General features: G+C 56.7%; 5 protein-coding genes across 5 annotated transcripts; 3 read left to right on the plus strand and 2 right to left on the minus strand.

Annotated features, from left to right (window-relative positions):
* Positions 1 to 1,194: 1,194 nt before the first annotated feature.
* On the plus strand, positions 1,195 to 3,351 carry E0L32_012113 (uncharacterized protein; the record flags this gene model as incomplete). Its single annotated transcript, XM_031134918.1, has 2 exons — positions 1,195 to 2,841; positions 2,953 to 3,351. The coding sequence occupies 2 exons, from the start codon at positions 1,195 to 1,197 to the stop codon at positions 3,349 to 3,351; spliced, it is 2,046 nt and encodes a 681-aa protein (XP_030999290.1).
* Positions 3,352 to 3,757: 406 nt separating this feature from the next.
* E0L32_012114 (uncharacterized protein) lies at positions 3,758 to 8,659 on the minus strand (the record flags this gene model as incomplete). Its single annotated transcript, XM_031134919.1, has 1 exon — positions 3,758 to 8,659. The coding sequence occupies one exon, from the start codon at positions 8,657 to 8,659 to the stop codon at positions 3,758 to 3,760; it is 4,902 nt and encodes a 1,633-aa protein (XP_030999291.1).
* Positions 8,660 to 10,384: 1,725 nt separating this feature from the next.
* Positions 10,385 to 11,431, plus strand: E0L32_012115 (uncharacterized protein; the record flags this gene model as incomplete). The annotated part of the gene is made up of 1 exon (XM_031134920.1): positions 10,385 to 11,431. The coding sequence occupies one exon, from the start codon at positions 10,385 to 10,387 to the stop codon at positions 11,429 to 11,431; it is 1,047 nt and encodes a 348-aa protein (XP_030999292.1).
* A 501-nt stretch (positions 11,432 to 11,932) lies between these two features.
* E0L32_012116 (uncharacterized protein) lies at positions 11,933 to 13,605 on the minus strand (the record flags this gene model as incomplete). Its single annotated transcript, XM_031134921.1, has 4 exons — positions 11,933 to 12,210; positions 12,448 to 12,981; positions 13,049 to 13,084; positions 13,389 to 13,605. The coding sequence occupies 4 exons, from the start codon at positions 13,603 to 13,605 to the stop codon at positions 11,933 to 11,935; spliced, it is 1,065 nt and encodes a 354-aa protein (XP_030999293.1).
* A 4,414-nt stretch (positions 13,606 to 18,019) lies between these two features.
* On the plus strand, positions 18,020 to 19,433 carry E0L32_012117 (uncharacterized protein; the record flags this gene model as incomplete). Its single annotated transcript, XM_031134922.1, has 5 exons — positions 18,020 to 18,140; positions 18,219 to 18,403; positions 18,537 to 18,694; positions 18,760 to 19,018; positions 19,089 to 19,433. The coding sequence occupies 5 exons, from the start codon at positions 18,020 to 18,022 to the stop codon at positions 19,431 to 19,433; spliced, it is 1,068 nt and encodes a 355-aa protein (XP_030999294.1).
* Positions 19,434 to 21,518: the final 2,085 nt, after the last annotated feature.

Here is a 21,518-nt window from a genome sequence, read left to right on the forward strand (position 1 = left end):
TAACAGGAGTCCTCCCCTGGAATACCTTACCTAGTGAAGGGAGCCGAGCATCCAGCACAAAATGACGTTCCAGGCACAGTGTTGCTAACTACCTAGGTAGGTAGACTAGATGACTCTTGGCTTCGACACTTGATTCTTGTCATCATATTCGTGCGGTGCTTTCTCTTGGCGCATACACGTCAAATCTGTCCTGGCCAAGGCACGAAGCTTGTCTGCAATCTATCTGAAGACGATAAAGCTGTCTCAGATGGATGGATCCCCGCGATGTACCCAACCTTGGTGGAAGCCCTGCCAGAATGCCTGCAGGGCAGGGGATCCTGTTCCAGTTGACCGACAGTGCACACTGTACAAGTATTGTACCACGTTGGCCACTAAGCGACACCTGTCAGGGCCCCCCTCAGGGCGTCATTCTCGTCCCGAGAATGCCTGGGAGAAGCGCTAGAACCGGGCTTGGAAGAAGGCGAAACAGTGGTGCAAGAGCCGGGCCGAAGTGCTGTGACTCTCCATCGCCCTGGCCCAGCCACTCAGCGTGGCCATTGCTGCCATTCCCCCTTCGTCCACTCCCCAAGCACAAGCAACCCCAGTAGTTAGTTAGTTACATTGTGCATACAGAATGTTGTGTAAAGTAACCAAGGTTATGCAAGCAGAAAAAGCTTGGCCACCTCTCTGCGCTAATGATGTTGCCTATCAAGCAAGCCTTCAGTGACAGCTGCCAACACTAAGGTTATTCAGGAGTCTGGTATCCCCCCTTTTCTGGAGGTCTTTTTAGGGTCTTTTCAGGCCTCTTTCTGCGGCGTGCAATCGGACCACACGGTGCCCACGGCGGCCTGAGAGTCTTGAAGTCAAGCCGGCTGTGCGCGGCACAGTCCTCCGTTCCGTTCCTACGGACTTTGCCTGGGCGGCAACCTGCGGCTCAAAAAGGTAAATAAAAAAAATAATATATATAAAAAAAAAAAAATAAAAAAAAAAGGGCAATCGGAGCATTTTTCTCTCGGGACGGCACGCGGGCAGAGAATTGACGAATGAGATCACCAGAATACTCCACTCTAGATCGGACCCAGTGACGGGTGACGTCGCCAAAGCGGAAGGTGACTTGTAAAAATAGCTTCAAGAGTTTTTTGCGAAGCTAGTCAAGAGATCACGAGGGCCCCGATCTAGTCATCGCCTGCGCGCGGATAACAACAACAAAAACACATGCGGCCTTTCGTCTCCCTCAGCCTCAGACGAGCCGCCTCCTCGCCGCCACCGAGATATCTGTCCACGGCCTCACTCGCCGGATCCAGGCTTCGCTGTGCCCTCAGACTGCCGCCGCCGTCGAGCGCCAAGCACCAGTCCCGCGCCCGTGAGCAGCACAGGCGCTTCAACAAACATCTCCAGGTGCGCACCTTCTACACGCGGAACATGGCCAAGCGGGACCCCAGCACCCAGTCCAACTACGACGCCTGGGTGACCCGGCACACGACCGTCAACTTCGAGGTCGACTTCGAGAGCCAGGCCCTCAAGGGCTCCGTCGTCCTCGAGCTCGAGAGCCGCACCGACAGCCAGAGCAGGGAGGTCGTCCTCGACTCGAGCTATGTCGACGTCCGCTCCGTCAAGGTCGGCGGCTCGGCGGCCCAGTTCGCCATCAAGGAGCGCACCGGGCCCCTCGGCTCCCCGCTGCACGTCGAGGTGCCCCAGGGCGCGCCCAGGGGAGAGACCCTCCGGCTCGAGATGGAGGTCGCCACGACGAGCAAGTGCTCGGCCCTGCAGTGGCTGACGCCCGCGCAGACGTCCAACAAGAAGGCGCCCTTCATGTTCTCCCAGTGCCAGGCCATCCACAACCGGTCGCTGTTCCCCTGCCAGGACACGCCCGACGTCAAGTCGACCTACGACTTCAACATCAGGTCGCCCTACGTCGTCGTGGCCAGCGGCGTGCCCGCCACCGCCGCCGACGAGGCCCAGCAGGGCGAGGGCGGCCTCTACCGCTTCGTGCAGAAGGTGCCCATCCCCTCGTACCTCTTCGCCCTCGCGTCGGGAGACATCGCCACCGCCCGCATCGGGCCCCGGTCCGTCGTCGCCACGGGGCCCAACGAGCTCGAGCAGTGCCGCTGGGAGCTGCAGGAGGACATGCCCAAGTTCATGGACGTCGTCGAGCGGCTCGTCTTCCCCTACCGCTGGGGCGAGTACAACGTGCTCGTGCTGCCGCCCAGCTTCCCCTACGGCGGCATGGAGAACCCCATCTTCACCTTCGCCACGCCCACCATCATCAGCGGCGACCGCGAGAACGTCGAGGTCATCGCCCACGAGCTGTCGCACAGCTGGAGCGGCAACCTCGTCACCTCGTGCTCGTGGGAGCACTACTGGCTCAACGAGGGCTGGACCATGTACCTCGAGCGCCGCATCATGGCCGCCATCCGCGGCCCCGCCTACTTTGACTTCTCGGCCGTCATCGGCTGGAAGCACCTCGAGGACACGGTCCAGCAGTTCGGCGCCGACCACGTCTTCACCCAGCTGTGCGTGCCCCACGACGGCATCGACCCGGACGACGCCTTCAGCACCGTGCCCTACGAGAAAGGGTTCCACATGGTCTGGTACCTCGACCGCCTCGTCGGCCGCGACAACTTTGACCGCTTCATCCCGCACTACTTTGAAAAGTACACCAACAAGTCGCTCGACTCGTACGACTTCAAGGACACCTTCCTCGCCTTCTTCGCCCGGCCCGAGTACGCCCACCTGGCCGACAAGCTGGCCGGCATTGACTGGGAGGGCCGCTTCTACAGCCGCGGCCTGCCGCCCAAGCCCGACTTCGACACCTCCATGATCGACGTCTGCTACGCCCTGGCCGAGAAGTGGAAGGACCCCGTAAGTCATAATAAAAAGACCTCCCTCCCTCCCTCTCCCTCTCTCCCATATGTGTAGAAAAATCACTCTCCAACAACAACAACAACAACAACAACAACTAACACCAACCAGTCCTTCACCCCAAGCCCCTCAGACGTCTCCTCCTGGACCGCAAACCAGAAGCTCGTCCTCCTCGGCGCCCTGCAGGACGCCCCCGAGGCCCTCGCCCCGGACCGCTCCCAGCGCCTCGCCGCCGCCTACGGCCTCGACCCCGAGCGCACGCGCAACGTCGAGCTGCTGTCGGCCTACTACCTCGTCGCCCTGCGCAGCCGCGACGCCGCCGCCTACGCGGGCGTCGCCGACCTGCTCGGCCGCGTCGGGCGCATGAAGTACGTGCGCCCCCTGTTCCGCGAGCTCGGCAAGGCCGACCGCGAGCTCGCGCTGCGCACCTTTGAGCGCAACAGGGACTTTTACCACCCCATCTGCCGGGCCATGGTCGAGAAGGACCTGGGGCTGGCGGGGCAGGAGTGAGAATGAGAAGGCTGGAGGGAGTGAGTGGAGTCTACTTTGCAAGCCATGGGTTATAGATAGATATCCAGAGGACAGGAAATAGTTGAGATAAAAAATAAATAAGAAAATAATAAGTAAAAGAACAAAGCACCAGAAGTGCTTCACCCATCGAATTTAGGTAGTGGGTTGGCCCTTTACGAATTTCACAGCACGATAAGCATCGAGGTCATCGTTTTTTAAACCTTTTTTTATTTTCTTATTTTTTTTTCCTTGTTGGATATTCTCTCTCTCTCTCTCTCTCCAATTATCTCAGATTGGTATATCTGTCATTACTTCTTACAGGTCCAGCCATGTGGTCGTCATATTGCGAGGTATCATAGATGCGTGAGGACAAAAAGGACAAAAGAAAAAAAGAAGCGGTGAGCAATTAGTAGTCCGGGAAGGCAAAGTCGTCAACCACAAAGGTCTGGTCGATGCGGAAGAGCCAGTCGAGCTTCTCGCGCTCGCTGGGTGCCGCAAACAGCCACGTGTTGTCCGTCCCGTAGATGGCAAACACGCCGGCCTGCAGCCGGTCGCTCAGCCCGACGACGCCCGGCTGGCTGTCGACCCGGGCGTTGCGGAGGCTGACGAGCGCGACCTCGTCGCCGTTGGTCACGTGGTGGACGTGCAGGTAAGGCCTGCGCAGCTCGACAAAGCGTTTGATCCAGCGGGAAGATTCGTTGCACGGGGTAAGGAGGTAGCCGCCCTTCATGATGGTGGGGTTCTTCGCGACGGGAATGATTGTTGTGATGAGGCTCGGAGGAGCAATCAGGTCGGCGGTGACGCCGTTCGAAGGCGGGTCGGTGTTCTCCGGCTTGAGGATCTGAAGCAGTGGGTCTGGGTAGCGCTTCCAGAGCTTCAAGGCCTTGTTGAGAATGCGCTGCTCTTCGTCCGTGTATTCCGGCTCTGCCGCTTCGACTTGCGCATCTGGCTGAGGCGCATCTTGCGGCTGCTCATGCTGCTCTTCGGGAGTCACAGCGGGCTGCGCTTCCTCGGCCGCTGACAGGATCTGCGATGCATCTGGGGTGTCTTTGAGCAACTCGTCGATCGAGTCTACATCACTGTCCTTGGGTTTGGGGGGAAGAATGTCGGATCCTAAGTGTTGGTCCTCTACATCCTCCACTGCCTGCCTCGGCTCCGGAGGTCCGATCTTCTTCAAGAAGTTCTGAGCCGCACCGATCTCTGCAATCCTCGCCTTCTTCTTTCTAGCAGCGATGAAATCGCTCACTAGGGAAATGCCTCGGGGCGTCCAGGCTACAAGGTTTTCCTCTCCTTTGACGTAGTCGTGTTGGCTGTTCATCCTCCAGAGGTCGCCAACCCGCTTGATGGGAGCCGGCCGCATCGTGAGGCTAAAAATCGCAGTCGTAGACCGCACAAACCTGACGTTCTGCCACAGAGAAGCAAACATCGACGACTGTCGAACAAAAGACCGGGACATGATCTGGCAGCAGACCTTCATCGAAAACTTCATCGGCTCAGCCAGTCGCTGCGAGTTGATCTCCCAAGACACGGTCATCTGCACACGGTACTTATCCGCCGTGACTCGGTCAAGGAGCAGAGACTTGTGCAGACTCGAGTCCCACTGGCCAATTATGGTGATGCTCCTTGTGCCATTGGCGTTCTGCCGGAAGGTTGGCTTGGATGTCAACTTGAGCGAGATATCCGGCGAGAGCGTGCCCATATCGGGCGTCTTGCCGGCCTGGTCCATGAGCTGGATCTGGCCGACTCGCAAGGACGGCACGTCGTCGTCCATTGGCAGAGCGTCGCCGGAGCTATGTGTAAGGTTGATGGCGATCCGGCGCTGCAAACCTTGATGCAGCTGGAATGTGCCGCTATCCATCTCGCTCGTCTGAGCAACCTCGATGGGCACGTATTCTCCGTCTTCGTTCATCTCTTGAATCTGAACTCTCGCCAGGAGATCGTGCTTCTCTTCAGTGAAAAACTGAGACTCGGCAATCCGAGCAGCCTTGGGGACCGTCTGCGAGGCGGGCACCGCATCGCGCATATCATCCCAGCTGATTAGCTTGTCAAGGTGCATTGGTGAGACCCTGGCAAAGATAGCCACCCGCAGGGCGACATCCTGAGGGACGAAAAGCGGGACAGTCATGCTATGGACGCTCTCGAACCTGATCGGTCCCTCGTCAAACTCCTTGACCATCTGGGTCGTGGTGATGCCCTCATCCTCGGAAACGCCGGGGATGAAGAGCTGGGCGTGCACGTCTGTGCCTTCGCGCTCGGGAAAGCCAAGCATCTCGTGCATGACAATGTTGAACTTGAGGGTGTTGGTGGGGGCGCGAGCGCTCGAGGGCTCCAAGGCGAGCTTGATGAGGCCAATTGCGTGCGAGGTGTACGGGGAGAGGACGTCGAGGGTGAAGTCCTGGACACGCATCTCGAATACAGCCTTCAGGGGTACATCGGCCTCACCAATCAGGGTGAACTCGGGCATGCACGATTCGACAAAGGGGTTGTCGAGGCTCAAATGCTGGGCGTACTCCGGCTGGTCAAGATACTGGTGCATTTGTCGCATTTGCCTCACGCGATCGTGTAGCTTCTCCAGACTCCAAAGTCGGACGACTTTGTGGGAGTAGTCGATGATGCGGACACCGATGCAAGGCTTGGGGGCGGTCTCGAGCGCGATATCATCCCCACCCTCTCCATACCCGTTGAGCACCATGTCGTAGGAAGAGCACAGGACATGGCCGACGTCGACCACGGCGAATTGGAAGACGACGGCCTCACTGAGCTCGTGGCTCATAATCTGCGCCTCTTTGAGGGTCGCAGCGTGCTGAAGCACCGACTCGGCCATTTGCACATACCTCCGTCCCTTCCAGTGCTTGACGACTGCTTTGGCGCGCTTGATTTCTTCCTCTGACAGTTTCGGGTTGGCTTTTGGTCGCTTCAGAGGGTCCATCTTCTCAATCTTGGCCTCGAACTCTTGGCGCTGGACCTCGAGCTGCTTCTGCATTTCTTGCTTAAGCTGCTTCAGAGCATCCTCCATGCGCGCCTTGTCCTTCTTAATCTCTTCCACTTCGACGTTGGCGGCTTCGGCGCTCTTCAGCTGATCTTGGTACTCTTCCTTTTGCCTGTCGAGCTGGGTCTGCATTTCCTCTCGGACCTCACGAAGCTTCTCGTCGACCTCGCCCTTGTTTGGCGTTGACGGCATGGTGAGTGCAGTATCTAGCGAAAAGTTGTCGATGGTGCCAGTCGACATGTGATTCTCGCGGATGGGGTACGAGGCCATCGACTCCAAGTCTTCTTCACCATCTCGGCCGGTCACGCGCTCTGCGCGGACACGCTGAACCTCTTCAAAGAGCGCGTTAAGCTCTTCGTCTGTAAGACTAGCAAAATTCTGGTCGCTGCCCAGAATGGCGCCCGCAGCTTCGCGGCGAGCAAACGACCAATCAGAATCGCGACCGTTGCGGGACGGCGCTGGCGAGTCGGGCCGGCTGATATCGCCAGCCTCGGAGGTTGCCTTACTCAAGGACCGCTCGTGACCTAGACGCGGGCTCGGGGACGGGGAGGTCCGCTCCAAGCTCTGCATCTGGTTTGCGGTGACGGATTGCCGGAGGAGGCTCTGCTCTGCGCGCTCAGCGCGAGCTTCCATGGGATGATTGAACCTGAAGATGTGGAAATCACCAAGAATCACTCGGTAGCCCGAATGCAATTGCTTTGGCTCCGTGATTCGCTTGCCATTAACCATGACGGCCGCTTCAGGTTGGGGGATGATGGTGACCGTGCCATCTGGTGCATTCTCAAACGAACAGTGTTCGTGAAGAATTCGAGAACCGTTCAAACGAATGTTGGCCTGGTGGTCAGCATTGGAGTCTCCATTGCCGACGGTGGTCGTGCCAGGCTTCAGATTGTAGACGAGACACTCTGCGAGGAGGGGATCATCAGACAGGTTGACGAGGTGGGGCATCTTCTTGGGCGTGCTGAGGCCAATGAAGCCCTTCTCGATGCTGATGCCGAGCTCCTCGAGCGCAGCCTCGCGCTCCTTGTGGATTTCCTCAGTCTTCTGCATCTTCTGCTCCCAGGTCTGGTTGAGGTCTTGGAGGAGTTTCTCGCTCTGGCTGAGCTGCTCGGCGATTTCTGCCTTGGACACCTTTTTGACCGTGCCGTCTGGGGAAGTTATGCTGACAATCTGCTGGTCCAGGGGCGTGCCTTCCGGAAAGACCTCGTCGGCGGGGACTGCCACGCCAGGTGCGCCGCCGCCACTGCCTAACTTGCTTCGCAGCACGGCCAGCTCCTCCTTCAGTTCTCGGATCATGCGTGCGTTGGCGTCCTCGTTGATGACGGCGTGGTTCTTGATGCGCTTGGCCGAGTCGGCGTACCGGAGCGTGCTCAGGGTCTCGTCGTAGTTGATGTCTGCAGGACTGATAGCTGCTATCATAGCAGTCATGCTGTTTCCTCCCAGAGAATCCTTGAGCAGCCAGGTAAGAACGCTGTCGCGGTACGGAACTTGGCCACCTGGTCCCTTCTTCTTCTTGCCCGTCGAGAGATCGGCAAGAGCGGCGATGACACGTCCCAACGTCGAAAGCGACCTGTTGATCTCGGCGCCTTCCTTCAGCCGAGCCCCAGTCGCGCCGGTCGAGGTCGCCCGCTCCGAGCCCGCCAAATCGACTAGGCTGATCTTGGCGACCTTTTCCATCTCCATCTTGGTCTCGGCGTCGTACTTCTTTTGGGTGAGCATGAGCGTGAAGACGGCGTGGCTTCGACTCGACGTCTCGTTCATGTTGGTCGCAGCCACGGTTCGAGCCTTGTTGCCCTCGTCCATCAGGTTCTCGATCTCCTGGAAGCTGCCGACAACGAGCTTGGCCAGGTCCTCGACGTAGGGTCCGGTCGAGGGATGCTCTCGGACCTTGAGGTTTCCTTTGGTAGAGGGGTTCAACAGATCCCGGACGCGCTCATTGTAGATCTCTAGATAGGACACTTCCACCGTGCACTTGAGGTCCTTGTCTTGTTGTAGGTCCGCTATCCTCTTGAACATGTCTTGGCAAATCATGGGAATGATACCAGCGTCCTTGCCGTAGCCCATCATGGAATAGGACTTTCCCGAGCCCGTCTGACCGTAGGCAAAGATACAGTTATTGTACCCCTGGAACGCGTTGTCGAGAAGGGGCTTGCCCAGGTCTTGGTGGAGGTTGTCCTGGCCTGCGTAGTTTGGCGCATTCTTGTCAAAGGACCAGTAGGACTTGTCGAAAGCGAAGACCTTCTGGCCCATGTCTTTGGCGCCCTTGCCGGTATGGGCGGCTTCAGGAGGAGGGGTCAAGACAGTCTGGTTGTCTTTCATTTCGACTATGCATTTTGCCCTGCGGTCCATTTCTGCATGCGCAAGCAGAGGCTGTCAGTATATAGGGACTCGCCTAGAGAAGGACGTGAGAGAAGGCATCGCTGTCAGCCACATAGACGCACCTCGCCCATTGAAAGGCCGCACTCTCACCACCACCTTGATGTTGCCGCCCCCGGCGGGCGCGCCCGGAGCCATGATGAGAGATGGTTGCCGAGTCGCTGATGTGTTGCTTGATGTAGGAAAGGGTCAAGGTCAGGGTGCAGGTACGCGAGGCTCCGCAAGCTCAGGCTTGACGGGAGATAGCCCTCGGCGCACGCCGCTCCAAGGTCTCGTTCTCTCTGTGTTGCAGGCCGTCAAAGTTGTCCAAATGTGTTTGCCGGCTTCGAGACGAGTTCTGGAATTCTTGGGGTGCATCCCGTGTCAACAATTTTGGGTGGACGCGGCGCGCCGCAGGCAGCATATGTCTCGCCAATTGGCTCGGTTGATTAACTTCGTCATATTGGGAAATTACTCCCGGTATTCGCGCTGTTCACGTGTCAGGCAAGTCCAGTCCAGGGTCGAATGCCACAGTGCATATACACAGTAAGCCACTTTGGCCACACTTCCCAGTGGAATTACAGTCAGGAATGCTGAAGCCAATCCTCAACCAATGAAGGCTAGGCTGTGGCATAAACAGCATCATGGTAGGTAAGCTCGTAAGGTATCTCCTGATGAATCATTCTCCTTCTATTGACAGTTAGAGAACTTCCAATTTTGTTGAAGGTCAAGCCAGCCTATGTCTGCCCACTGCTGAAGTTGACTCTGCTACAGACTCAACAATCCGCCTGAGCACAGAGGGCCCCAGTGACCGGCCCAGGAGAGGCCCTTAGCGTCTGTCAACTGTAAAATAACATATAGCGCTTACCCTGTGCGTTCATTAGCGGCAGGTAGCAGGGATCACACCACCTGATGACAGCACTGAGAAACCTTGCAGTCCATCAAAGGAAATTTTCAAGGTCAACAATGCGTTCTAATTTTAACTGAATAGCATACAGTGTATTCCACTACCTAGCGTTGACAGGTTGTGTCAAAGTCTTTGACCGAGGAACGTTCTGGTGGTTTCGAGGATGTGCCTGCTATGACCTCGTTAAAATCTATCTGAAAGAAAGGGGCACAGAAACGAGAATGACAATATGCATAGAAGGAAGCGATGGAGGCTCATGCCATCCCTCCCCATTGACGATGGACTGGCTCCATTGCCAAGAGAGCAAGAGAGGGCAGTTGTGCCCGCAGGGCAGCCCTTCGGAAGGTACTATATATTAGAGCCGCCACGGCGATCCTGAATAGCAGTTCAGGAGACTGTATTACTTTACTGGAGACGGAACAGAGCACCCTGATAACTGGGAAGCCAAAAATAGGCATTATCTTGGTCGTTTTGTGGTCGTAATCGGAGAGTGTCGGTATCGGAGTCTCGACCGACAGCGGCCCCGCACTCGATGATCCCGATCTTAGATCGGGCTTTTGACCCCCCACAACTCCAGAGGACTGGCAGATGGGCGCGCACACCATCCCCGCCGCAGGCCGATGAGCTCTCCATCTCCGACAGGTTGCTCCGATAATATACGGCCGTGAGGATAAGGCTGAGTGAGCTAAGCAGAGGCGGCGCCGGTTATAACTGCTGTGCCGACCACCACCACCACCACCACCACCACCTCGTCCCTTCCTCTCCCATACATCCCGTAGAAGATGCGAACGGCCCTCCGTACACTGGCATCTCTCGTCCGCGCCCCGAACCCGCTCTCCGTCTCGTCGTCCCCAAGAAGCTTCTTCCGCACCATGGCCGCCACAACTACCGCCCACGCGCCGGTGCTCAAGCAGCCCGTCCGGCTCGCCTGCGTGCAGCTCAACGCCACGGCCGACAAGGCCGACAACCTGCGCCGCGCGCACGACCGGGTCCTCGAGTCGGCCCGGAACGGCGCCAAGATCGTCGTCCTGCCCGAGTGCTTCAACGGCGTCTACGGCTGCGCCCACTTCCCCAAGTACGCCGAGGAGCTGCTGCCCTCGCCGCCGACCCGGGAGCAGAGCCCCAGCTTCCACGCCCTGTCGGCCGTCGCCAGGGAGGCCGGCGTGTACCTCATCGCCGGCTCCATCCCGGAGCTCGTCGTCGCGGAGGAGGAGGAGGAGGGGGCGGCGGAGGCCAAGAAGCGCTACTACAACACGTCCCTGACCTTCGACCCGTCGGGCAGCCTCATCGCCACCCACCGCAAGGTGCACCTCTTCGACATCGACATCCCCGGCAAGTTCACCTTCCGCGAGTCGGACGTGCTCAGCCCGGGCAACAAGCTGACCGTCGTCGACCTGCCCGAGTACGGCAAGGTCGGCGTGGCCATCTGCTACGACATCCGCTTCACCGAGATGGCCCTCGTCGCCGCCCGCAGGGGCGCCTTCGCCCTCGTCTACCCGGGCGCCTTCAACCTGACGACGGGCCCGCTGCACTGGCGGCTGCAGGGCCAGGCCCGCGCCATGGACAACCAGCTGTACGTGGCGCTGTGCAGCCCCGCGCGCGACATGGCCTCCGACTTCCACGCCTACGGCCACAGCATGGTCGTCGACCCCATGGCGCAGGTGCTGGCCGAGGCCGGCGAGGCCGAGGACATCGTCTACGCCGACCTGACCGGCGACAAGATCGAGGAGACGAGGAGGAGCATCCCCCTGCGGGACCAGCGCCGCTTCGACCTCTACCCCGACATCGCGGCGGGCAAGATCCAGTTCGAGGACCCTGAGCTGAAGTAGAGAAGGGAATGGTTTTTGGGGTCGGGAAGACGTGCTGGTCGGGAAGATATGAGGGTGGCCATAGAGACAGGGCCTGTCCTTTGACCCGTGGGCAGTCACCGGATATTTTGTATGGCACTTTCTCCAATGCAGAGACAGTAAATGTACGAGGTTGATACTATCAATATAGGACTATTTGAGGCCTGGGTAGGGATCAGAAAGACTTCTTGCAACCGATGGTCTGTATGGCTTGTGTCTCGTATGGATTCCGAACAATTCACTCGCGTGTACGTTGTTTTTGCGTTTGGCTCATGTGTATGTTGTTTGTATGTTTTGTTATCCCTGGTCTTAATCCTCGCATGCGATCAATACGAGCCGCCCAGAATTCCCCGTGGGCCTTGAAACCATAATTCCTCTACTTTTGATTTTCCCGCGTCCCAAGTCATAACCATCAATACGTCCAGCTCAAACCAGATCTGACTACCCAAAATCAAGCAGCACAATCATCACCCCATCTCACGCTTACTGCAGAGCCTTGGCGGCAAAGTTGGGCAGGATGAAGCTGGCCTTGTGGATCTCGGAGTTGTAGTAGCGGTTGAGCTTCATCTCCTCCTCGGGGGTCCAGGACCGCAGGGGGACCTTGACGTTGACGCTGGGGTCCTTGCAGCAGACCATGAAGCCGATCTGGCCCGAGGGGTAGGTGGGGATGGTGGTGTAGGCGTACTCGGCGACGGGGAAGATCTCCTTGCAGTCCTTCTTGAGCTTGGTGATCAGAGGCAGGTGGAGCCATTGGTTCTCGGCTAGAAGAGCGAAGCAACAGTCAGTAATAGTGTCCGTCGACGCTTATGAGAGAAAGACATAGGAAAGCCTGGCCGAGAGAAGAGCGAAAACGGAGATAGCCTCGTTAAAGGTCTCATCGAGCTCCAGGCGACGTAAAGCCGCTGTGCTCCTTGGGAGGGACACAGGAGCCGGCCAGACAGAGTCCGGGCGGCCAAGTGATCCCTCCCAATCCCGCAGCGCCTAAAATGAGAACATACAACCTTGAGTAGTGATAACGCCCTTCTCAGTGAGGGCGTCGTGGAGAAGCTTGAAGTAGGGCTTCTGGAACAGGCTCTCGGCCGGACCCTCGGGGTCGGACGAGTCGGTGATGATGACGTCAAAGGTGTTCTTGTAGTCGTCGAGGAACTTGAAACCGTCGCCGACGTGGACCTTGACCTTGGGGTGGTTGAAGCCGGCGGACATGCCGGGGAGGTACTGCTTGGACAGACGGATGACAGCCTCGTCAATGTCGCAGAGGACAGCCTCCTCGATGCACTCGTGCTTGACGATCTCACGGAGGACACCGCCGTCACCACCGCCGATGACCAGGACCTTCTTGGGGTTGGGGTGCGAGTTCATGGCGAGGTGGGTGATCATCTCCTGGTAGGAAAACTCATCCCGCTCAGTGGCCTGGATGACGTTGTCGAGGACAAGGACAGTGCCATAGTCGGTCGACTCGAAGATCAAGACATCTTGGTACTTGCTCTTCTCGTGGTGAAGGACCTTCTTGACCTTGAGGGTCATAGCCTGGCCTGCAGAGTGAGGCAGTCAGCGGAGAGCCCTGTGGAATGATAGGGGAGGGTTGTATGTGAGACCTACCAGGCCACATGTTCGAGATCTCCCGGAACCAGCCATCTGTCAAGGTAGACTTGTTAGTACTCGAGAATCGAAATCTAATTGCTCGTAGCCCAGCATCATCGAGGATGTCAACGAGTAAGGCCACGAGGGTGTGATGTCACTAGAAGCATGGCCGTCTTGAGGGCATATGACCCCGGTTGGTTCGCAGGCGGATGCGCTGCCGGCACCTCAAGAAGGCTAGTCTTCCATGTAGGGGTATTGCGAATATCTCAATGGCCAGAACAAGCAAACCCCCCAGCTTGTGTCCAGGTCGGCTTCCAGGTATGGCTGGCGCAGGCCTGTCACTTGACAGGGGACACACGCAATACCGCGGGACTAGGATAGGGCAGTAGCTCGATGAGCAATGAGAGTGCTGGCTGTCCTCGCAGAGACTTGACGGACGAGACAATGCGGCCAGACAACACGCCAGTCAGATTGGCCATGGCCAGGAGGCAGCGGACTGGGGTTGGTGTCGACGAGGGAGTGGGTGGGGCAGGGAGCAAAGTACCTTTAATTGTTTCATGTGTAATCTCAGCCATCTTGATGGGTGTGATTGTCGAAGATCTCCTGGGGTGGGACGGGTTGGGGAAAGGCGCGAGAAGGGATGAAGGCTGACAGGAGGAGAGGATATCAGTGCCGCAACGAGAAGTCAATGCCAGCGGCGCTAATGATGATGCGATTGAAGCGCCTTTTAAGAGGGATGTCTTGCGTACAAGACTCTGGGCTGTAGGCCGGAAAATTTTTGCGGTTTCTGGGGATCGCTCCCTTATCGATTGGCTGTTGTGAGGGTCTTGGGCATGCAAAAGGAGCGGTGGGATTGGGCAGCCGACTATTTTTGAATAAAATTTACTTGTGGAAACAGTCCATGGCGAGAGAAAGGCCCCATCTGTGGTGCAGAAACGGCCTACCAAAGGTTGTGTCTTTAGGTTTCACATTGCACCACACATTGGGCTTGAAGAAGAGGGGAAGCCAAAAGTCTGTCAGAGACTCAGAGTGGAGCAGCTCCAGCAGCCCAAGAAGCCGATCCATCATCACCAGTCCATGGTTCAGTCGCACGGCTGGATGACGACCTGCGGCTTCTGGCATATACGTGCTGCACAGTCCGGATGCTGGTCATACCTCTCGCTAGCCAAGGCAAGTCAGAACCTTCAAAAGGATCATTGACTTTCAAGAGGGCTGTCACGTCACTGTCATGGTCTGGACTGTACTTGTACAAGTAGGGGGGGGATAGGATAGGTATGTTAGCTCAGTCCTTGGGCAAAGGCCCTGGTCCAGTGCCAAGACCGCGCCTCTCTTAGATTCGGGATCCATTTGCAAAGCCGCCCTGGCTGTGACGTCTCAGTTTTCCTACTGGCAGCCCCAATGCAACAACTCGGTAGTTGCACACTGGTTGAGCTACTTGCACATGTGTCTGGTGTTTGTGCTTGCGTGTCGCGCCCATTCAAAAGGAATCACGATTGCCGGAAACCATGACCAGGGTGGCACTGCAAATCTTGATCAGTGAGATCCAGTCAGACTTGAAATCTACAAGAGATCTCCAGAAAATAAGCTTGTTGCTGAATGCATCAAACAGAAAGAGGTTGCATTCCTTCCAGGTTGTCCAGAGGATGTCCGCGAACAGACCTCACAACCCTACACTGGCACGACACTGGCACGTGCAGCAGAGATACAAAATGATATATCAGATGCAGCAGACCGGTGGAAGAGGCGGGAGGGTTATACTGCCAACAGCAATACTTGGGTGTTTAAGATCACCGCTTGACCCATGTCCATATTTGACAATGAGGCTATCGATACGTAGTGATACTTGGCTTTGTCAACTGCTGCATTTGATAGCCACATAAAGGGCCTCCAAGAAGTAAAGTGGACAGGACATCTCTGGCTGTCGCCCCTTCAAAGATGGACAGGCTTGGCCCGCGTTGCCTTCCCAGAAGGGAACAATCTTTGAGTGGCCTAGCAGGGATCACAGGCCATGGCGAGCCTGCAGAAATCACTTCATATGTAAGGGTGACGAGAAAAAGCAAAGTCCAGACTGGCCCGCCGGGATGATAGGCTCAGCCTAGACTCTAGACTCTCACTTCTCGTTTCTCTTGCTGGGCAAAAAAGCAACAACGGCAGGCCCGTGCTCCGTAAACGCCACGCGTTGTAGCCTGTAGCGGAAGCATGGCAGGCAACTCTAGCGGGCGACCAAGCAATGACTACCGCACAGACATTCATCCACCGTTTTAAGAGGGGCTTTGATCGGGTGGTCTTGAGCTGAAAGCCCAAGCCATATTTAGTCAATGAAATGATCCATCGGGTGGACTATGTGGCCGACGAGGAAAAGTCGATGATACCTTTGGCCACTAGCCGGCGAATGAGTCCGACCTTCCCGTAGCTATCAGCGGGGAGGCGCCTCGATCCTTTCCGCGAGGGAGACTAAAGTACAAGTACGTACAGATGGTGCCCGCCAGGTGGTTGAATCTTGTGCGGGAATCACAAACGTGATGAGCATGTAGGCGGCTCAACAGACTGCGGGAAAGGACCAGGGACCCAAGATCCCGGGCTCGGGTGGCATATTGTGTGTACCATTCTTTGGATCATCACCGATCTCTTTTATCCTCCGCCTCAAGAGCCGAAAGGCACATTCTTGTTCTGGGTGGGTTCGACCGGGTTCACATCGAGAAAACGTGCGTGAGAAGCAAAAGAGGCCCGTCTCGATGCCCCGATGTCCCCGCAGGGGTGTGTGACTGGTGCGAGGGTCTCATGGCCGACACATGGCTGTTGACCAGTCGCAGGTTGGGCAGAAGAGGGGACCTGCAAGCTAGCCGGGGATGGAGCATCGCGAGCAAAAAGTAATGGACGAGTCTTTCAAGTCGGTGTTGCACGACCACCGCCCACAGATTCCACCTGGAGCCTTTTGCTGTCCGATGCGGCTAGGACGAGGGAGTTGATTCGGTATTCGGGGGGATGTTGTGCTGCAATGAATGTCCTCATACGTTGCCCACGGATGATGCCCCGGACGCGAGGGATCATCGTCCAAGATACCTGTCTGTGTGCAACCAGTCTCCGTACCTTAACCACCGGACTGTTCCGCGGCCTCTAGGCAGAGGACCCCTGCAAGCCACCTGCATTGCTCACCCACTCCCACGCTAGCAGGACCCGCGCCAAAACGCAGTCGAGTTTGGCTGCTGCCCAGGTGCATGATTCAGGGGCGAAGGCGTGGTTGCTTCTTTTGGTGGTGTCTGCAGACGGAATAGGCTACCGCCGTCCTCTGGATGGGCGAGAGCTCCTGTCGGCGTGCGTCCTGGTTGCACGATCCAGCAAGCCACCGTCTTCATCGCTGAACGGTCTCTCTGCAAGCCAAGCCGTTCAGAGACACCAGCAGGTAGCACGAACCATGCTCGCGGGAGGCGAGGGCACGTCTCGCAGGCAGACCTGTCCGCATCCGCATCCGCATCGCATCCGAGCAAGTCGTGTCCACCAAGAAGAGGCGAGAGGGCTCCCCCCCCCCGTCCGTGCGGGCAAAGACAGAGATCCATCGCGCGGTGACAGGTGAGCTTGCCTGGCTCGACCTGTTCTTCTCTCCACATGAGCAGCCGTGGACGGCGGGCTAGCGGCCTACGGCGAGTTCGCTGTAACGCTTCTCGGGCAAGAGGCCGTGTTCGTCAGGAGGGCAAAGAAAAACCACTGCTCACTTTTTCGTTCCTTTTTCTTCTGCCCCGGCGGCCCCCAGCCCGCCTTCACTAGGCGCTTTACGGAGTAGAGAGACAAGCTTGTTCTTCACCATGGCGTGGTGGAGAGCGAGTGGATTACCAGCCTGTACGAATACGTAGGTAGTCTAGGTAGGTACTTTGACAGGTCATTTTGTCCGCTCTTCTTGACTCGAATTGCAGTTCGAATGCCCAATATGTGGGCTATATATCCTCTTTCGTTTCATCTTGCTGGAAAGGCTCAGCACCCTCCCATATGCGAGCCATGCTAACGGTCATGTAACGCGGCCGGGTCCGAGTGACGATCGGCCCTCTGAAAGCTAGGGGGCGTTGTGGGTTTTGGGGCGGGCCGTTAGGGGGCAGGGAGGCACCTCTGCTAGAGACGGGAGTCCTTCTGGCTCGCCGTGGGGCCGTACCCTCTACTCGGTCTTGGTGGGTGGCAGGAGTGCAGCAGCCCTGGAGGTGTGGGAAGGGCAGTGGGCTAGCTGCATTGGCGTGCTGCGTGGCGCATGTGTGTGCCCTGCAATGCAGGCAGGTGGCGCCTTTTCAGGCGACGGGTTCCAGGCCGTACGGATGTAGCGGATACCTGGAATGCCCGAGGTCAGATCCTTGCTGCTATCATGTTCCCCTAACAGGAGTCGTGTCGAGGGGGGGACCTTGCTAACATCTTTCTGGCTGGGATCATGGGTGGATAGTAGGTAATATTATATACGCTTCCTGCCCTCCACAACGCTGTTGCGCCGCAGCAGTAGGTAGTAGTAGCAGTAGCAGCAGTGATGCTTCCCTTTGAAGAGCCCACTTGCGGACCATTCTTCGCTTCTTCCTCCCGTTTCCTCCCCTCCCCCCCCAGCTGGTCTAGAGAATCTTGACTGATATCCCCTGACCGGCAGAGCTAACTTGACAGGTCTGATGAATGCCTCTCGTTTCACCTAGCTCGACACTCTTCTCTCACCTTGACACCACTGTCCTCCTGCCCGAGCGCCGAGTTCAGATTTCCCTCAACCCTGGCGGTCACTGGTGACATCAAATCCGTTTCGACCGACCAACCCTGATTGCCAATCGAGGTCCCCAATTCTCGAGGGGAATAGTGTCCCTAGATAGCTTCGACCTCTTGCCAGGATCCGAACTACTACAACACCAACTTGGAGGTCAACTACCTATCTGCCACGTTAGGACGTTTCCCCGCCCCCCTTTTCGCGACGGATAGGGTTGATACTTTGACTTCCCTCTCAATCGAGACCGACGCCAACCATCCGCCAAGATGTGTTTCGGAGGTCGTGGTGGTGACAATGAGGCCGAGGCGGCCCGCTCGCGTGAGCTGGACAAGATGATCCGCCAGGACGAGAAGCGGATGGCAAAGGAGGTCAAACTGCTGCTTCTTGGTGCGTGCCAATTGCTGGCTAGAAACCCCTTCCCACTTGTGCGCTGCTTTTGCTAACCTTGGTTGTGTGCGAATCCAGGCGCCGGCGAGTCGGGCAAGTCGACGGTGCTCAAGCAGATGAAGTTGATCTACGCCCAGGGTTTCAGCAAGAACGAGAAGCTGGAGTGGAAACCGGTCGTTTTTAACAACATTGTCCAGTCCTTCCAGCTCATCTTCGAGGCCATGCAGGAGCTGAACATTGAGTTCGAGGTCAAGGAGAACGAGGTAAGCCAGTCGAGCTGCGAGGTGCAGATCCCCAATTCAGGGCAGCCCCTCCTCCCGCTGTCCCCGAATTGGCGCGCCCTGCGGTGTGCAATTGGTGATCGCAATTGGCTAACTCGACCGCTCGGCGCTCTAGAAAAACATGGCTCACATTCTTGTCGACTACGAAGTGGGTGCTAACGATCCCATGCCGGAGGACTTTCTGGAGCCAATCAAGCAATTATGGCAAGACGCCGGCATCAAGGCCGCGATGGCCAAGGGCAACGAGTTTGCCCTTCACGACAACCTGGACTAGTGCGTCGATTGAAGTGATTCTCCGTGCAAAAACGCTGGACCCGGGTGCTAACTGTGATGTCCAGCTTCTGCACCGATCTGGATCGCCTCTGGGACAAGAACTATGTTCCCAACGACCAGGACCTGCTGCGCTCGCGGTTACGGACGACCGGCATCACCGAGACGATCTTCGACCTGGGCCAGCTCACGTACCGCATGTTTGACGTCGGCGGCCAACGGTCGGAGCGCAAGAAGTGGATCCACTGCTTCGAGAATGTGAACTGCCTGCTCTTCCTGGTCGCCATCTCGGGTTACGACCAATGTCTGGTGGAGGACAAGGATGGCGTAAGTCTCTCGTGCTGTCCCCGCGACTGCTTGGCCTAGAGATTTTCTGACACCGTCTCCGTCCTTTTAGAACCAAATGAACGAGGCCCTGATGCTGTGGGAGTCGATTGCCAACTCGCACTGGTTCACCAAGTCGGCCCTCATCCTGTTCCTGAACAAGATGGACCTGTTCAAGGAGAAGCTGGCTAAGAGCCCGATCACCAAGCACGGCTTCACAGACTACCACGGCCCGGCCGATGACTGGAAGCAGGCCAGCAAGTACTTCATGGACAAGTTCCGGGCGCTCAACCGCAACCCCGAGAAGGAGATTTACGGCCACTTCACCAACGCCACAGACACAAACCTGCTGAAGATTACGATGGGATCCGTGCAGGATATGATCATTCAACGTAACCTCAAGCAGCTGATTCTATAAGGACCCCCCAAACCCCCTACACCTGTGTGAAAACCCATTCTAACTTCTTCTGCACAACTTGATGCCCTGAATCCGAACACCACCACCACCACCAACACCACTGCCACACCTCCTCTCAACCACCACCACCACAACCTCCACTGCCGCAGAGTGCGACCGCCCAACAAGCAGTCAACAAACCTGTTCGACATGACAGCATCATCATCATCACCACCACCACCATCTTCATCATCGTTGCAACAATAAAATATCACCAAGCGGTGACGCGCCTGTTGGACGACAGCAGCGGGGAAAAAAGCACAACCTCAATTGCACCTCTCATCAGCAGCCAGCATCCTCATGGTCAGATACCCCGCCCCTCTGGGCCTTTTTGTCTCTGGGAAGCACACAGCACGTGCTACACTGCAAGAACAACAACCACAACAACCAGTTGTCTGCACGTCCTGCATACCGGCATTCCTCAGGGCTGTACAATAAGAGAAACGAGCTGGGTGGTGGACCTTGCTTGTTCCCACACTTGTCTTTTTCTCGCCTTTTCTCTTTCATTTTCTTTTCTGATTGTTCATATTTGATGATGGTACGACTGGCGGTTCTTGTCTAGAATATATCTCTTCTTTGCCTTTGTCGCTTTTTCTTCTCTTTTTCCTCCTTCTCATGGCCACCCCTGATGGAGTGCGTCTGCATGCACCTGCTTTCTCTTCATCAGTGCAGCATATTTTTTTTCTTTTCTGCGTCGTGGCAAATTCGCCAGCGAGGGGGAAGGGCAATACCAGATTTGTCTGGATGGGAAAAGTTCATGCAAGGGTTTCAGCCTCGTCTTGATAGACTGAGTGGATATGGAGTAGGGGGGAGGAGAGGATGGTGGATTATGGCAGTGACGGCTCTCTGAAATCCAGAAGAGCGTGTGAAGGGATGAATAACTCGATCCTGATGGCCTGCGGTGCAAGTCGGCGTGCTCTTACAGATACACGCACTGTTTTCGAGCTGGGAAACAATAAAGCTGATTTGGTCCCGTGTGTACATGTACTGCCTGTGTCAAGAGTGACTTGGTCATTGTCAAGCTGCATGTCTTGGGAAGTCAGGATTGTGTGCAGCATGTTGTAGCCTCGCAGATTCGGATTCAATGCATATATGAAGGAATGGCAGAGTGTGCACACGGGATGCCAACTCAGTAGGCATATCTATATCTACATGTACACTCAATGCTATCAGATCAATTCATGATGTGTTGATAGTACTTCAAACGCGCACACAGCAGAACCACGTATGAGCCGCAGAGGTCCCGCCGGAGTAAATCCACAGCTCGAGTAATTTGAGAGTAACCTGAGTGCGGCACCTTGCCACGTGCGGTGCTGCGTTGGACAGGGCAGCCGTTTACTGTCAATTTGTCTAATGCTTGGGCGAGTTTCAGCGGATCCCCCACGTCTCCCACGTTTTTTTGCTGCTTCAGTGGGTGGCTAGCTCAGGATGAGAGGTTGTCGACCACGAGATGAGTCGGCCAGGTAGCGAATGCGCTGCATGCATTGCGTGCGTGCATTGCATGATGCGAAGCAAGTCTCGGATCAATCAAATGCTGGAAAATGGGGGGGAGGGATTTAACCGTTGTGAAGCAATGTCCCGCTGCTAAGGAAACCCCCAGCTGTTGGACTGCCACTTACTCCGTACTTCCCCATTGGCCGAGGACGCGATCTTCAGGGGTCGGGGTTAGTGGGCAGACGCTTGAAGTTGCGGGTGGGTGTGTCGTCAGCGTCAACACAGCCAAGAATCCATCAGCCTGGCAACAGCAGATCAACAAAGGTCGCCAACATCAACTCGCAGCCGGCCATGCCGTGAATTTCAGGAATTCACTGTTTTGCATCAAAACCTATTGCACATGAGCGGACTCATCGAAACACCAAACTTCATCTCTGTTCCTCAACCTCAATTGGCACCAAGACCACCGACTAAAGCGCAATCGCATTCCAACACCTGCTACCCCAGATCGTGGTGTCTCAGGTCCCCTGCCTGCCCGTTGCGCCTAGCGTCGAACTTCCCAGTTGGGCAATTTCCACTTGAATTACACCCGTGGACCCTCCACACAGTGAC

This window comes from Thyridium curvatum, assembly GCF_004353045.1.
Source record: "Thyridium curvatum strain D216 chromosome Unknown NODE_137_length_53929_cov_161.071429, whole genome shotgun sequence".
NCBI lineage: Eukaryota > Fungi > Ascomycota > Sordariomycetes > Thyridiales > Thyridiaceae > Thyridium > Thyridium curvatum.